Raw genomic sequence first — 16,819 nt, forward strand, 5'->3', positions numbered from 1 at the left:
TACCTATTATACAATCACTCAAAATTATAAGTAAATAATTATCTCAATACTGTTTCTAACTAGTTTCACACAGCCAAGTAGCCACACATGGAAATGACAGCAGGGCCACGTGAGGAGGGCAGTCACAGAGACGGGACCCTGAGTCCACAGCTCCTTGTCAAGCACAGTTACTCCACCTTTATTTATTCTATGTGTTGGGCTCCCTGTATTTTTTCATACCATTTTATTTTTGAGTAAGGTATCCTTTGCTTAAAAAGGGATCTAAGTTTACTCTTAATTCTGATAAAAATATTTTTAATCTAGAAAAAAATGTTCTTAATAATTCAAAAATATTCCGCCAAATTTGCTATATTTAAAATATTTGTGGGGGAAGTTTGAGGAAAGAGGAAAGGTTGACCCCATCTTGGAACTCAACCTGTGAAGCTATAGGGTGATTGAATCATCCTAAAATATGTTTGACGCTTTTAATGTGAAAGAAGAGTAAGGATGAGTAGGAAGCACCTTGGAATCCAAAGAAAAATAATGTAAGTGGGAGGTGATATTTCTGGAATGTAAAGAGGACAGGTTAAGTCCATCCTGACAGGGTAAAAACTGGAAAATGTAGACTTTTCATTCTCTGAAATTTTTGTGGTTAGTTTTGAAACATGAAGTCTACTATTTAGGCTATATTTACTTGGAAGAATAATCAAGCAAAGAAGTATCTAGAAAATATAGGTATAGACAATTCTACACATATATTCAATCCAAAAATTTAGATAAATTGCTCAAGATTCATGTTCATACAAGTCAGCTGAAAACGTCTGCAGGCAGTGCTAAAACTCTAACATGTTTTCTGAATAAATTTGCAGCTATTTTTGTGGAATGTAACATGTATATTTCAACACTGACTAAATATGTAGATTAGCCAAATTTTTATGCATAGATCTTTAAAAAGAGATATCAATTTTCCTATTTAAGTTCTTTGTTATTTTTGTATATTTAAAGGCAGCATATATGTTCTTCAATGTGATCACAGTTGACAGTTGGAAACCGAAGTGGCCATCATGAAATGCTCTACTATGCAGTTTAGGCTTGAATAGCATTCACTTTTTGTGAGCTGACAACTCTCCCAAATTTTAGGAATATAATAAATAAATGAGTAGTTAATTACTAAGGAGTTAGCTAATGCTGTTATCTATGATGTAAACTGATCTGGAAAGATATTCCAAAAGAAGTCTGTGTTCCAGCATTTCTCAAACTCTTTCCCCAAGAATACCACCATATTAAAATTTTTAAAAACCCATTATCAGATGGAAATTTGGGAAAGGTTGCTCTGTATAACTGTCTCTTAAAATTTATAAAAAATTCTATAATTGTTAAAATATTGCAATCTCTGAGACATCTGCATCAGAGTCATTTGGGATGTTTGTTACAAATGTCTATATCCAACCCTATCCTAGACTTAATATGCCAGAATATCCAGGTGATGTCCCACAAACCTTTATCTTTACAAAGTTTCTTGGGTGATTTTGATGTACTCTTAAGACTGAGAATGAGAACCACTTCTCTAAAAATTCCTACAGTGAAGAAACACTGTATAACGAGGAAATTCAGAAACATATTTGGTCACAAGATGTTTTTCTACTAAGAGCCTGTGAAACCAGCATTATTTTGATATACTTTGGGAAATGTTGCATATTTTCTAAGATATTATTATTAAATCATGGTACCGCACCTGTAACCATTATTTTGAAAAACATATTATAAAGACAAAATTTAAGACACAACATCAATAAGAGACAGTAACTGCATAAGTTTCATAATTTTTATATTCTTTCTTTACTCTTATCAGAACTCTTCTATCAAATGCACCCTTACCAGGAAATAAAAAATATTAGTATCATTTTTTTTAAATGAATATCATAAGACTTAGGGATGTCAACACTCTTACCAGAGCTGGCCTCTTTCGTGCTACCAGGTATGTGAAATTTCTCCACATTTTTTAATTGCTCTCTTACTGTTCATTCATATTCATTATCTAGAGGTCCTTTTTATTGGTATCTTGTTACTCTGAACATTTTAAAACATTCTTAGCAGATAATAAAGCACACTGAGCTCCAAATAAGTACAAATATCCCTATCTTAAGTGTGAGTTAACACTTGGCATATAATATGAAAACTATTGAATTTTATTTTGAAAAGTGATTGAGGAAAGGGAAACATTCTGCATATAACACAAGATATGCAATGTAGGAAATCATTTCTATCCAATATTTGCTTGCCTATAGGAAGGACTGATAAATCTTTGAACTAAGCAGGCATCTCATTACAATCTTCCTTTGATACCGAGGGCAAAGCTAAGAAACCATCTGGTTGAATTGCATCTGAGGGATGATTCTTGCTAACCACTATCCAGAGAAGAACACTGTATTTGTATGCATAAGGATATTACATACTTAAACTTCCTGCCTTCCACAAAAACAATGAGAGTTCCACCCACCTACATGAAATAAGAAATGAAATTGATCTTGAGATTTATGTTATCAGTTAAAATGTGGAAACAACTGTTTTTCCCTCCCTTTAGAAAAGTACATCGAGAAATGATATAAAGTACCTAGGGAGGCACAAAATTTGCTACATTAGGCAAGCAAATTACAGGGGGAAAAAAGTGTCTCAGAGTACCTAACCTTTGGAAGAAAAAGCAATTCTCTTGTTGAAATGATTACATTTCGTGCTGTAAGATTTTGCAAAAAGACTGATCTTAAGAAATATTGAGAGAAAATGAAATAAAATTTCCAAGTACCTGAAGGGCATCCTGATATTCAGCCTCTCTGCATACTTGCACAGCGTGTCCCATGGAATATGAATTTTAATAAACATGATATCAGTGTTTGCAACAGCTGGCTGCAAAGGAGAGCAGGACAGGCACCATTATTTATAATCAGAACTGATGATATCAGGGAACAACTTGATTTAAGAGGAAAGAACACTGACCTCTTGTCTACACATGCACCATTGTCACTGATTTAAAAGTAATTTATATGAATAAAAATTCTTAATATGTAAAAATCTAAAACAAAAATTTAATGATGAAATCATATACAAAAAATAATCACCAATATGAGTTAGTGCATTTTCTTACATTGATTGTTATCGGGATCCAGAATCCCCAATGAGGAAAATTATGACAGAGTTAGAAATCTAAAGGAATTTTTGCCGGGTAATTTATCAAGTTCCTCTCATTCTTGCTCAGAAGAGATGGACAGTTGTCACCAGTCATTAATTGATTAATTCACCATTCTTTTAGCATATTTTATTGAGTCATTACTACTTGCTAGGTACTATGGTAATCCTAGGTGGAAAATGGAGTGTAAAACATTCAAGTCCATTACCTTACAAAGCTGTCTAATTCTCCCTAGCTTTTTTTTTAGTCCACTCTTTCTCATATAAAGAAATATAAGAATTTCAGTGTCTTTGATCTAGACAAAAGTTTTTAAAGCAGAGTCAGATGTGCACTGGAATTATCTAAGAAGGTTTTTAAAAAAAGTATACCTGTTGTAATTCTTAAGAATTCTCACAATTGGATCCCATTGTTCTGAATATTTTGCTCAGATCACTCATCGAGGATCAGATGCCTCTCTGAGATCAAGATTCTTACATGAGGTCCAACAGTCTAACATAAGAACTAATGGACTACTTTGGCATTATGTAGTATTCACATTCATATTCTATTTAAAAAAATGTCTAGATAGTTATTCTCTGAAGCTCCTACAGTGTCTAAGGCCCACAGAGGCAGGAAAGAGTTTGTGGCCAGAGGCCTTCTCCTCCCGCTTATTAGAGGAGCTGTGTAAGGGAAGAACCGCTATATGCTCCCATTTAGACACACCTGCCAGGGTGGACACAGCGGGACTCAGTTTGGTTAACATTGTTCAACTAGATGGGACTTCCCAAGGAACAAACCAGTCTTAAAATCTCAAAAGAATGGAAGAAATTTATCAGTTTAATTTTAAATTACATATCTTTTAAAATTAAACTGTAAACTTTTATATCCATCTATTTATAAAGCCCTATATTTTAGACATGGCTAATTTCACAAGTTGGCCAGAATAATATTTTAAATTTGTATCAGCAACATTTTAAAACAAAATTATTGGAGAACCATGAGCCATTCACTGCACTAACACTTGAATGCAGGAGACAGACTCACTGCTGCTACCACAGGGTGTGTACTTTCACAGGTCAGCATCTGCCAAGGTTTGTTTCAGAAAGAATTATAAAAAAAAGAAGTTGGGGGGTGGATATTCCATGGTCAAGTTAGTTTTGGGTTTCCCGATAGAAAAATTCTGACATTTTAATATGCATGTGCTCACTAAAAAATACAAGAAGGTGAAAAAAGCCAGCTGAATGTCCAAAATTTCAGACCATGGATTGCCTTTTTCTTTTCTCATAGCTTATTGAGGTACTAGTGTTTTACAAATCACCATGGGAAAAGTGGCAGGAGATGCTTTCACTTCTGTGCAATTTCCAAAGATCTTCTCTACGTCGAATATGTTTACTTTAAATAAAGTTAAAGAATGATGAAAATAAAAATTGGCAAATGTTTAATGAATGTACTGATGTAACTTATTCTCAGTCCGTTCTATGTCATTTGCACCTAAGCAAGAAATGGTGGAGATAAGGAAGCAATTAAGCCAGAATTATTCTGGAAGAGGTGCTACGTGAAGAATCAAATTAGCATCATGAATAAATAGCTGGCTTAGTACTGATTATTAACTCATTTCTGTCAACCTCTGAAATCGGAGACAACCTAATGCACTTAAATAAAAGGGGTGCTTTTGAAGGATGTTTCTGCATTATTCTATCATCAATGAGTAAAGTGTCAGGCTAAGTGCACAAAGAGCTAGAACATTTCTAATTTTGTATTTCTTGACTTTTAACATATATAGATCTTTTCAAGCAGCATGAACTGTCTTCTTTTACAATTCCATCAACTTAATTTCCCTTTTTTTATAACTTTACTTAAAAAAAAGGAGTTTTATTTTCTTGGAGCTACTGAGCAGGGGGCTGGTAAAGGGATGGTTTTGGCAGAGGGAAAGACAACTTTCTCTTTTGCAATCAAAAGCTCCCAATCTGGCACTATCCAACTTAGCTTTGGTGAAGGCAGGCTTTTCTGGGGGAACAAAACATCCACTGCCTTCACACTTCACATTATTATTTAATTATTCCATCCAAAACTCCCAAGCGGGAGAACATTTACTTGAGAGAAGAAATTAAAAAATTGTTTTTACAGTCACTATTCAAGTTGGCATCAGAGAACTGAGAGAAAATAGAATGTGAGGCTCATGGTATTAAGTCTAAGACAAAGAGAAATTGCTACTATGATATAGAAATGGATTTGGATAACAAAGTGCCCTCCCTGACAGTGATAGATCATCTACCTATTCATTCATATGGCTTTCCAATATGCATCATTATCTGTTGACATGACCATCTAAAATCTGTTCGCATCAACGTGCAACTGAATGAGGATTTAAGACCTGTTCTATGCCAGGCTCAGTGCTTAGCTCTGGTAAATGTAAATAAATCACAGAGAATGAGGACTGTTCACTAAGAATTACCCCCATTTTTCAACTAAAATCCAATATTGCAGACATTTTCACAATTTCATTGTCCCTTTCTGTCTATCACAAGCCCTATGTATTTTCAGTTGATATTGATTAAAATTAAGTTGCCACCAAAGGCCATAAATGTTTATGATAATGCAAAATGCTGAACTGGACCATTCAAACAGATGTTAAGTGTTTACATATGAGTTACCTATCAGTTAGAATAAGATTTAAACTAAAAAAAACAACCAAGAACTTAGATTCTATCTTGTCATTATAGAGGTAAGTTTTTTTCTAAGTCTGTTTGCTTAGAAGGGCAGTACATTTCTTTATGATGCTGATATTTTTTAATAGTGTGGCTGGCAGAATTCTAAAGTATTCTCCAAGATCCTCATACTCTGCTGTTGTCCTTGTCCTGTACAACCCTGGGGACATGTGCATATGATGGAATATTCACCCCCATTATTAGGTGATGTTATATGTTATATTTGCTGTTAAGAACAGGAGATTATCCTTCATGGCAGACGAGTCCTTAAAAGGAAATGGGCTCTTCCTGGCAAGAGAGACTCAAAATAGCAGAGGGACACAAGGAAGATTCTTCATTGGTGGTTTTGAAAATGGAGACACAGGACCATATGAAAAGGAAAGAGAATGGTCTATAGGAGCTGAGAACAGTCCCTGGCCAATAGCCACCAAAGAAATGGGAACCTCAGTCCTACAACCCCAAGAATTAAGTCCCAACACAACCACATAAGCTGAGGGTACCTGGAGCTTCAGGTGTGAAGAGAGCCTGCCAACACTGATTTAAGTCTTGTGAGAAACTGAGCAAGGAGCCCAATCATGTCATGACCTAAGCTTTGACCTACAGAACTGTGTGTTAATAAATGGGTTTTGTTTTAAGCTGCTAAATGTGTGGTAATTTGTTAAGCAGCAGTAGAAACCTAATACAAAAACAGTGTTAAAAATCTTAATTTGAAATGTTAAGGCAATAATTTTCATTATATAATGTTAAAATGCTTTTTGTAGAAACATGTTTTTGTTCACTCAGATTGCATTTGTCATAGCAGGTTGATTTTACACATTAACATTGGGGTAATTAATCTAGTCCTAATTAATTCAACTATTCAAAAATCAATGTCATTACTTTTAGAATTAAAAACATAAGATAACCCTTTTGTAAAAATATCTTTGACAAATGAGAGAAATAATTGTAGTAAATTAACTTTAAAATATAATTGAGAAATTTTGATTTTTTCTTGTATTATACTTGATATTCTATTACTCTATTTTCCTTTTCATTTCGACTCAAAGGTCATTTTTTAATCTCATCTGTCTTCTGTTTCCTCAGTCTTTCTTCCTTCCTTCTCTACTTGTTTCTCTCCTTCCATCTTTCTTTCCTGGAGAGAGGAAGGGAGACAGGAAGGAAATGAAACAAAACTTGACAAGATCTCTTTTCCCTTGTTGGCTATTGCTTTTCATATTCCCATTTACAGATAAGCAAGTTAATGATATTTGAGGATGCCTCTATTTTTCCATTATCTATTCACTCCTCTACTCATGCCAATCTAGCTTGGAAGCCCATCTCCTCAGAGAAATGATTCCATTCCTTTTACCAAATATCTCCATGTTGCCCAATGGAATAGGCCTCTTTCTTGGTATTACTGGACTTCTCAGCAGTAATTGACCCAGACAACCACTCTTCCCTGTGACTTCTCATCTTTTCTTTTTCTACCTACTCCCAGCTCCTCCAAATCACTTTTTTCTTTTTCTACCTTTTACAGTCTCACTCTGGGGCTCATTTTTTTTCCATTACTCTCTCCAGAAAGTTTTTTTCTTATAAATCACTTCTACTACCATATATATTTACTTTCAGTTCTAGTAGGGCTCTAGGCAGAAATTTCAAACATTGTATTTCTCAACATTACCTCAATTACTAGTTTATGATTTTCAATTCCATAATCCCATCCCACTTTCTCCCCAAATTAGCTCTCTTCTGGTCAACAGTAGTTTTATATTAGCTATTTCTTCTGTAGAAATTGGGCTATTTCTTTTGGCTATTTCATTCTGCCTCCTTTTTCTCCCTATGGTGGACTACCCATTCAGATCACTTTCTTTCAGATCACACACGTTAACATAGCTACCTAGTCACACTCCCTATATAACATTCTATTTGAATTATTGGGTAATATCCTTCACTATGTCATTTTCCTTGTCTCTTTATGGTTTTTCTCCTTCCATGAGAACCTGGCACATTCTTATCTTGGTTCCTATTTATCTCCAGAATGTAGCACACATGGATGTATCACTAATGCTTGTTGAATGAACGGAGATGACTCAAGCCACAAACTCAAGTTATCATTAAGATTTTCTTATCTTTCCTACCATATCCAAACCACCATCATGTATGTATAGTTTGCCTTCAATCATAAGAATGTGAATATGAATTAATAGAACTCTATTTGTTGAACCCAGAATCCAGGAACAGCTGTATATACATAGGACACTGGTATGCTGACAGCCAATCTAGAACAAAAACCAAACTAAACCAAACAAAAAGCAAAACCACAAACAAAACAAACATATATCTTTCAGCAGAGACTAAAGAGTGAGAGCTCCAGAATGAATGGATTTCTTTCTAAAAGCAGAACCAGACCCCTTTGGGATGAATAACATCCAGGATTATTTGGTGGGGAGGAAATATGGAGGAACAAGGGAGAAGATTTAAAAGAGAATCTGGACCTTTTGCCAAGAAAAGTAGGTAAAGACTGTGAGCTGATTAATCAGTATTCATGACTGACTTCTACACAGACTACAAGTCCAATGAAGGTAGGTATATGGTCTACTTACCTCATTGGGTCCCCAACGGCTTGCACAATACCAGTCCAATTTATTTGCATAAATAACAAATAATTGGAGATATGTGAGCAAAACAACTACCAATGCTTTAATAGAATGTATTTATAAACTGCTCTGAAAACAAATGAGGAAGTAATTTATTTTTCTTGCTATGGAGAAGAAACAACTTCTAAAGAAAAGATAGGCTAAAATGCCAGTCTAGCTTGGATAGGCTAAAGAAAAGCCTATTAAAAGACTTAGTTCATAAATTTTCCAATAAATATTTCTTGATTGAATTAGTTACCAGTAATATGGATATTCTGGGTTAAAAAATCCTGGAAGAGGCATAAAGAAGGATTCACAGCTAAAGGAGTCAATAGAATTGAGATCAGAAATCCATTTGTCCAATTCTGTAACTCTAGGTTATATGTGAATAAATCTTTACCTTGAAAAGTTTCAAGGCTTGCATGATTGTAATTTTATGCATATTAAGCATTTTAATAACTAAAATTGGGTTTCCTGATGTGTGTTTCTCAGAAAACTAATAACAGGAAATGTTTTGTGGGGAAAAGAAAGGAAGGGGCTCCAATATTATTTAAGTATTGGTGGGCACTCTATTATTGATGAGATTATTAGAAAATTATCTAAATATTTAAACAAAGAAATCATCAAAGCTTTTTTTTTACCTTGCCTGTATCATTTTTATAAGAAAACTATTAACTATCATCAGTCATTATTTAGAGACTACTCCAACAGTTAATTTAGGGTTGTTTTTTCCTCTCAGTTAGTGGACTGACATTATCTGACTTCAAGACTTACTGTAAAGCTACAGGAGAGGTATTAGTGAATAAATAGTCAAGCAGACCAATGGAACAGATGAGCCCACAAATAGACCCATATAATATCAACTTAACTTATAAAAGTCAACTGATCTTTAACAAAGGAAGAAATGTAATACAATGGAGTAAGAACAGTCTTTTAAACAAATGGTGGTAGAACAGCTGGAAATCTGCAAGCAAAAGGAAAATGAATCTAGCCACAGACCTTACACTTTTCACAAAAATTAAGTAAAAATAGATCATAGACCTAACTGTAAAGTGAAAAACTATAAAACTCCTAGAAAAAAAAAACAGGAGAAAACTTAATATGACCTTGGGCATAGTCATGTCTTTTAAGATGTAACACCAAGTGCACAGTTCATTAAAGAAATGGTTATAACACTGGACTTCATTAAAATTAAAACCTGCTCGGCAACATACAAAATCGAGAATGAAAAGACAATACACAGAACTGAGAGAAAATATTTGTATAAGACACATCTGATAAAAGACTGTTATTCAAAATATATCAAGAACTCTTGAAACTCAACAATAAAAAAACAACCAACCTCATTAATAAATGGGCCAAAGATCTTATCACCTTATCAAAGAAGATAGATAACAAATAAGCATATGAAAATTTACTTCACATCATCTGTCATCGAGAAAACAAAAATAAAATAAAACACCTCTACACAACTATTACAAGACCAACATTCAGAATACTGACAACAGTAAGTGCTGCCAAGGATGTGCAGCAACAGGAACTCTTGTTCATTGCTGGTGCAAGTGCAAAATGATACAGCCATCTTGAACGGCAGTTTGGAAGTTTTTTTTACAAAACTGAACATACTCTTACCATATAATCCAACAATGCAATCCTTGGTATTCACCCATAGCGTATATAATAGATGCTTCATTCATAACTGCCAAAACATGTAAGCAACCAAGGTGTCCTCTAGTACATGATGGACAAAAAAACTGTGGAGCATCCAGACAATGCAATATTATTCCACACTAAAAAGAAAGGAGCTAGAAAACTTAAATGGCTGCTTCTCTGTGAAAAATGCCAATCTGCAAACTCTACACACACTGTGGTTCCACTATATGACACTCTGGAAAAGACAAAAGTATGCAGAGAGCAGAAAGGTCCAAGGCTGTGAATGCTGGAGAGATGCCCAGCTGAACACAGACAATTTTTACAGCACGCTCTGTATGCTGTAAATGCTCTGTGTGATCCTGTAATGTAGATCCTTTTTTCACACTTGTCCAAACCCAGAGCATGTACAACTTCAAAAGGGAACATTAATGTAAACTATGGACTCTGAGTGATAATGATGTGTCAATGTAGGTTTATCAATGGTAACAAATGTACTGCTTTGGTAGGAGATGTTGATAACGGGGAAACTATGCATGTGTAGAGGTTGGGGTATATACAAAGTCTCTGTACCTACATCTCAGTTGTGCTGTGATCCTAAAACTGTTCTAAAAAATAGTCTTTTCTTTCTTTCTTTCTTTTTATTTTTTATTTTTTTAATTTATTTTTTCAAATACATTTGTCTCTGCCTAACCCCCACCACTTTCCCATGCCCCCTCCCTCCTTCCCTCCCTCAGCTCTTCCCCTTTTGTAAAAAATAGTCTTTAAAAAAGCATAATAGAAAAAAGATTAGGAAGAAAATCGCCCATAGTTCCAAAATTAAAACCCAGATATTAAGAGTTTGGCACTCTCTTCTTTCAACATTTTGTTTTTCTTTCCATAGGGTTTTGTACTTTACATTGGTATAATTATTCCTTCTTCAATTTAAAAAAAATTTAAGATAGTTATGCACTTTGAAAAACATTTAAATTTACAGAAATGTAGAGAGTAAAAAAGGAATACATATTTAAGTGGGACTATGCATAGTGTGTATTTCTTTCACATTGGGCAAAAAATAACTATACATTTTATAAAGCCATGTGCTACATACTTTCCATACCAAAACATAAAAGATGATCTCTCTTCCAGCATATTATATCACATAATTAATATTATTAAACACCTACCTCCTTTTCCAACATCAAGCCTTCTGCTCTGAGGTTCTTTTCAAACGTGTTTCTTTTGTCATATTGTATATTTGACTTTCTATAAACCAGAATGTAATCAATCCTCTTTTTGCCATCTTTGAATAGAAGTCCACTGGATGCTATGTAATTCATGTCATTCTGCAAATAAAACAATGGTAGTTAATAATGCGGGTTAGACAAGCACATACATTTGGGTTTCAGTCACTTCTGTTTGGATAATGGCAATCCAATATCAAAAAAAAAATGTGTTTCTATATTCTAAGATAGGGGAAGATTATTTCAAAAATTTTCAATCTACTGTAGAAGACAAGCTAGGAATTAATGGAACAAGATTTGAAATTGGAAAATCTAATACCAGAACATGGGTCAAATAATGCGGGCATCAAAATCCATATATTACACAAAATAGCTTTGTAAAAAATAATTTCAGCTAACCTATGTTCAGTAATTATTCAACATCAGGCCCAGACATAAGTGCTCTCTATGTTTTAACTTACTTAATACTCACAACATGCATTTCAAAGATAAAGATACTATGGCTTAAAGAAGTTTAAGTACTGAGAACTGAAATCAACATTATTTTCTATGTTAAACAATATTCAGACCAGACATTGTTTTCCTAAATCTATGTTCAACAACACTAAACCAAATGATAATTCCTGAGCTGACTGCTTCAAGAAATACTTACTCCCAGGGCATTAGACTGTGATCCAACTAAAACAGAGTACTTACCAACATTGTTTTAAGTCCCTAACCTTGCTATGCTCACTCACTTCAGCTATTTTTCAGATTCTGATTCTAATTTTCTACCAAATTTCTACCTTGGGAGACTTAAAATCTCTCAGCCCAGCTCCTGACTGTTTGAAAACTTTTCCTAACTTACCTTTTTAAAAACCCTACTAAGACAATCCAGATGGTATCTTTATTTGTTGTAACTTTAATAAAATCAACCTTATTGATGACCAGATTCTCATGATAGTCTTCTAGAAAGGGGCACTTTACCACTATACTGCCCAAGATCACTGAAGAGTCAGGACTTAAATCCTGTTTGGACTCCAGGTCCATGTTCTCAGCTGTTGTGTATGTTGACATTCTTGCTTCATATCTTCCATCAAACTACTTGAACATCTGCACCAAACCTCTATTCCATTTTTCCTATAAAGGTATTCTTCATATTCAAAAAATTTCCTGACATTTGGAGAGTTATCTGATGATTTTTACTTGAGTCGAGGAACAGAACTTGACCAACTCCTACAGAAACCCTCCCTCATAATCATGATACTCTCTGCATTCCTCTGCCCCAAGGTAATCATAGTCCTCTTGTGTATGGCACTACTTTGCTACCTTCTTAGTTTTATCACCAAAGGTTATATACCTGAACACTATATTTAGTTCTGTCTGCTATCAAACTTTATGTAAATGCAAATATACAATGACTAATATTTTACATCTGGCTGTTTTCATGTAATATTATGAACATGAAATCCATTCCTAATTTTTATACATTTGTGGGTCATTTTTTTTGTTGTTTTATCATGAGTTAAATGAAACTTATTTATGCTTTACACTGATTGTATTAGATATTTGGGCTGTTTCCAGTATTGGCTATTACAAATAAAGCTATAATAAACATTTATGTGTGTATCTTACAATACACATGTGTATCCATTTCTATCAAGTCTGTAACCTAGGACAAAAATTGCTGATCCACAGGAAATGCTTACTTTCAACTTTAGTAGACAATGCCAGACATTCTAAATCAATTTAAGTCTCTACCAGTAGTGATTAAGTTTCCCCTGCTCCATAATGTTTTCAGTCTTTTTAAAATTGTTTTTAGCCATTTTGGTGAAGTAGTGCTTAGTCATAATTTATTGGTATTTAATTTGCACTTCCATGACTCCTGATGCCTTTTCTAATTATTTGTCTATTAATATTATAGATAAGTCTTTTGACATTCATATGTATTCATTTTCAAATGTCTGTGGCTGAACTTTACACAATTATATGATGCTTTGAAATACACAGAGTCATCATTTTAATGCAGTGAGATTTGTTTTTTTCACATAGTCTGTATTTTTGTTTCTGTTTAAAACAAATTTCACTATTCCTATTCATTAAAATTTCTCCTCCATTATCTTCTAGAAGATTTATTATTTGCCCTTTATCATTTAGATTAAAAGTTTACTGGAACTAATTTTGTTGCATAAGATGTGTGGTAGGGGTAACATTTTATTTATTATTTCCTTGTCTTTATCCAACTGTTCCCACACACTGTAGCAAAAGATCTGTTTCCCCAATCTTGCAATCTTCCTTTGACCTAAATCTAACTTCTATATATGGTAATACTGAATATTACAAAAATGTTTGCTATTAAAATATATTTGTGGGATGTTCATAGTTCATCCATTAACTCTTTGATAATTGTGATTTTATTGGCTGTTACAAATAAAGCTATAATAAACATTCATCTGTATATTTTGCAGTACATACATATGCATGCATTTTTATCATGTACCTAAGAGAAAAAAATTGATGAATCACAGAAAATGCTTATTTTCATCTAGTAATAAGTTGATCTTGACTTATAGATTAGATTTTGCTGTGTATAGGCCCTAGACTAATTTCTAGTGTCTTATAAGATTTCATGGACAGCTCTGTACAGATGGAAACTTCTTGATTACTGATTCCTGGTCTATGCTTTAAATAAATGACTTATTTTATCATAGTATATAACATGTTAAATTACATTCTTCCCGATACACTTAGGTCTCAGGTGATGCTAGTATCTGCTCCCACACACAATACTCCTTTTACTGAAATTTTGGTATTCAGAATGCAAATAACTATTGCCATGCTCACTTATTGGGTATTTCTGTTCCTCTTAGGGTTTAGAGAGAGAGAGAGAGAGGCACAGGTGAGGTAGGGAGAAGAAACAGGGCATGACTCTGGCTTGCTCAGATCCCTCCTACTGAGGAGCGCAATAAATGCTTAGGGCCTTTGACTGTGAGACCCAATAATGAGGACAAACAATGGCTCAGATAGGTACACATCTCCTCTGTACTTTTGGTCGTCATCATGCTGGTTTCAGCCAATAACGCCAAGTGTCTGTGTTGTAGACTTTTGTTCATTAATCCTACCCTACCAAATCTTCAAATAATAAAATTCTTTTTCATTAGTTTCCAGTGATGGTGTTTGTTTTAGTGTTTCTGTATCTTCTTTTGACAATCTTTTAAGGGAAAATTAGGAGATAGCATCTAGACACTGTTAGTCCGATACCGTGTTTTACCCAGAAATTCTAGCTTTACACTCCTTAATTAGAGAAAAATCCAAACAGCCCTGGTATGTAACTATAATTTTTTCAGAGTTAAAACCCTGCCTCAAAATAACCCATGCTATTATAGAGGAAATAAAAAATGTTTTTTTAAGTGTTTTCATTTCAGACCAATGAGAAAGTTTTGTCAAGAAAATCACATATAACAAAAAACAACCCCTATTAAACAACAAAAACAACATAAATAACTTTGATTAAAACAATAAACATAAACAATATAGACAAACATAATCAACAACAAAAACAGCCCCTATTAAAAACAAATGAACAGAAAATGCATCACATACTGTGGATCAGAAGAAAGTCCATACTTGTGTGGAAATTTAGTAACTGTCGCTGAATTAATTAAAATTGTGTTTGATTTTTCCTCAGAGAAATTTTTCATTTTAAAATAGTACTTATAGGAGAAGAGTGTTTTAATTTTCTAAGTGTCCTGTAGAATAACAAACCATATTAATACATACACATTTTAGTGTACCAAGCTTAACATAAAATATATCAGAAATATAAATACTATGAAAATTTTTCTATACATATCATATTTAATTATGAGATTTAGGAATAAAAAATTATGACAGGCGTGGCCTTTGCTGCTGATAATAATCTGGCTGGTTTCATTGCATCAACCCAACAAATTCTCTCTAAGTCAGTAACCCTGGAGTTCTCTTACTCTACAGCAGAAGCTCTAAGTGATTCTATTTCAGCTCCTATTACTATCAGGCAGAGAAGAACTGCTATTTAAGAAAATAACTAATAAAATAATATTTAAAGAAATAATAAACCAACATAAGCTAAGCAAAAACCAAGTACCTTTTAACATACTTTGCATGTATTAACAAACTTCATACTCACAAAAATATACAGAAATGCTATTTCTCCATTTCATAGATGCTGAAATTGAGTATCTTTAAAACTTTATAGATGAAAAGGCCTTTACTTCCTCTGCAGTTTCAACTAGTGCTAAGGTAAACTATCAATGGGCATTGGAAGGTAGAATACATTTTATATTGCTGTTATGGTTAGCACTAAAGTTGCTGCTTGCATAAATAGAAAATCTTTAATAAAATTATTAAAAATCCTTTAAGGATGACTCATTTGCTGAATTGGTTTTCTAACCTAGTACCACTGGCTACTGATATATATTACACATGATATACATATATATATATATATATATATAATAATTGAATGATTCAATAGTCTTAACTATAGCTAACATTTATCAAGGTTTTCTATATGCTAAGCATTTAGCTGGGCAATTATATATATCAACTAATTTAATGTTTATAGGAACCTCATATGTCAGTTCTATCATTAGTACAGTTACTTATATAAGGCAATGTCCAAGTTCAGTGAGTCAATGAGCTGAGAGTGTGAATTAAAATCTAGGTAGTCTGATTTGAAGTACAAATCTTGAGCATTGTATTTACAGGGCCCTTGTGTTCAGTGAGAGGCTATTACTACTTTCATTTTACTCTCTGTACCCCTGACCTTTCTTCTCTATTACATGTGTATATTTCATAAAAGTGGCATGCTACTGATTAAAAATCATTACTGACCATAGAATTCAATCAACTTAAAATTAATAAGATACTGATTTCCTTTTCTCCCAGAGACAGCTTTTGCCCTCTTCACAAGCCCTCCATGATGTGTTCTGCTTACTAGTGAGGAGGCAATGCCACACCAACTTTGAAAAATAAAAATGTTTTCAAAAAAATAAATAAAAGAAAGAAAAAGAAAAATGTTTTCAGATTCACAATCACAAAAGAACCCAAAGAGTGCCTTGTCATAGAACCAGGGCGGGCTACCTCTGAGGCCCCGCAGGATAACAGTATATGTGAGGTCTAAGGCATAGAAGAGAGCGAAGGTCCTGATTGATTGTTCTTTCAGCGGCACAGCAAGGTGCGCTGAAAGCAGAATTCTTAAAGCAGACATAAAGCTTCTTCTCTGGTAGTAGCCTAAGAGCAACCTGTCACCTCTGGGGTTTCCATAGTGATTTGCATCATCTCACTTTTACTTGACTCTCAGTGGATGTGCAAGCTGCGTGGCTCTGTGTAGCCCACAGATAAAGGAATGAAGTTTTAACGCAGCAGGGCTGTGTCTCTTCTGGCTCACTGCTAATGGTTTTTGGGAAGGAATGCACATGAGGAAACAAACCATTACACCTTCTCAGACCTAAAGGCAGG

At 33.9% G+C, this 16,819-nt stretch overlaps 1 protein-coding gene across 1 annotated transcript in view; it reads right to left on the reverse strand.

Moving 5' to 3' along the window:
- Window positions 1-16,819, reverse strand: part of ANO3 (anoctamin 3) — a 286,782-nt gene that overhangs the window by 81,151 nt on the left and 188,812 nt on the right. The window contains exons 5-6 of the mRNA XM_054585980.1: window positions 11,282-11,440; window positions 2,783-2,883 (exon numbers count right to left, since the gene is read on the reverse strand). Of these exons, the coding sequence (XP_054441955.1) occupies window positions 2,783-2,883; window positions 11,282-11,440 (260 nt within the window). The remainder of the gene's footprint in view (window positions 1-2,782; window positions 2,884-11,281; window positions 11,441-16,819) is intronic.

Source organism: Pteronotus mesoamericanus, unplaced genomic scaffold, assembly GCF_021234165.1.
Source record: "Pteronotus mesoamericanus isolate MK-2021 breed Mesoamerican mustached bat unplaced genomic scaffold, CSHL_Meso_final contig_90, whole genome shotgun sequence".
Lineage (NCBI taxonomy): Eukaryota > Metazoa > Chordata > Mammalia > Chiroptera > Mormoopidae > Pteronotus > Pteronotus mesoamericanus.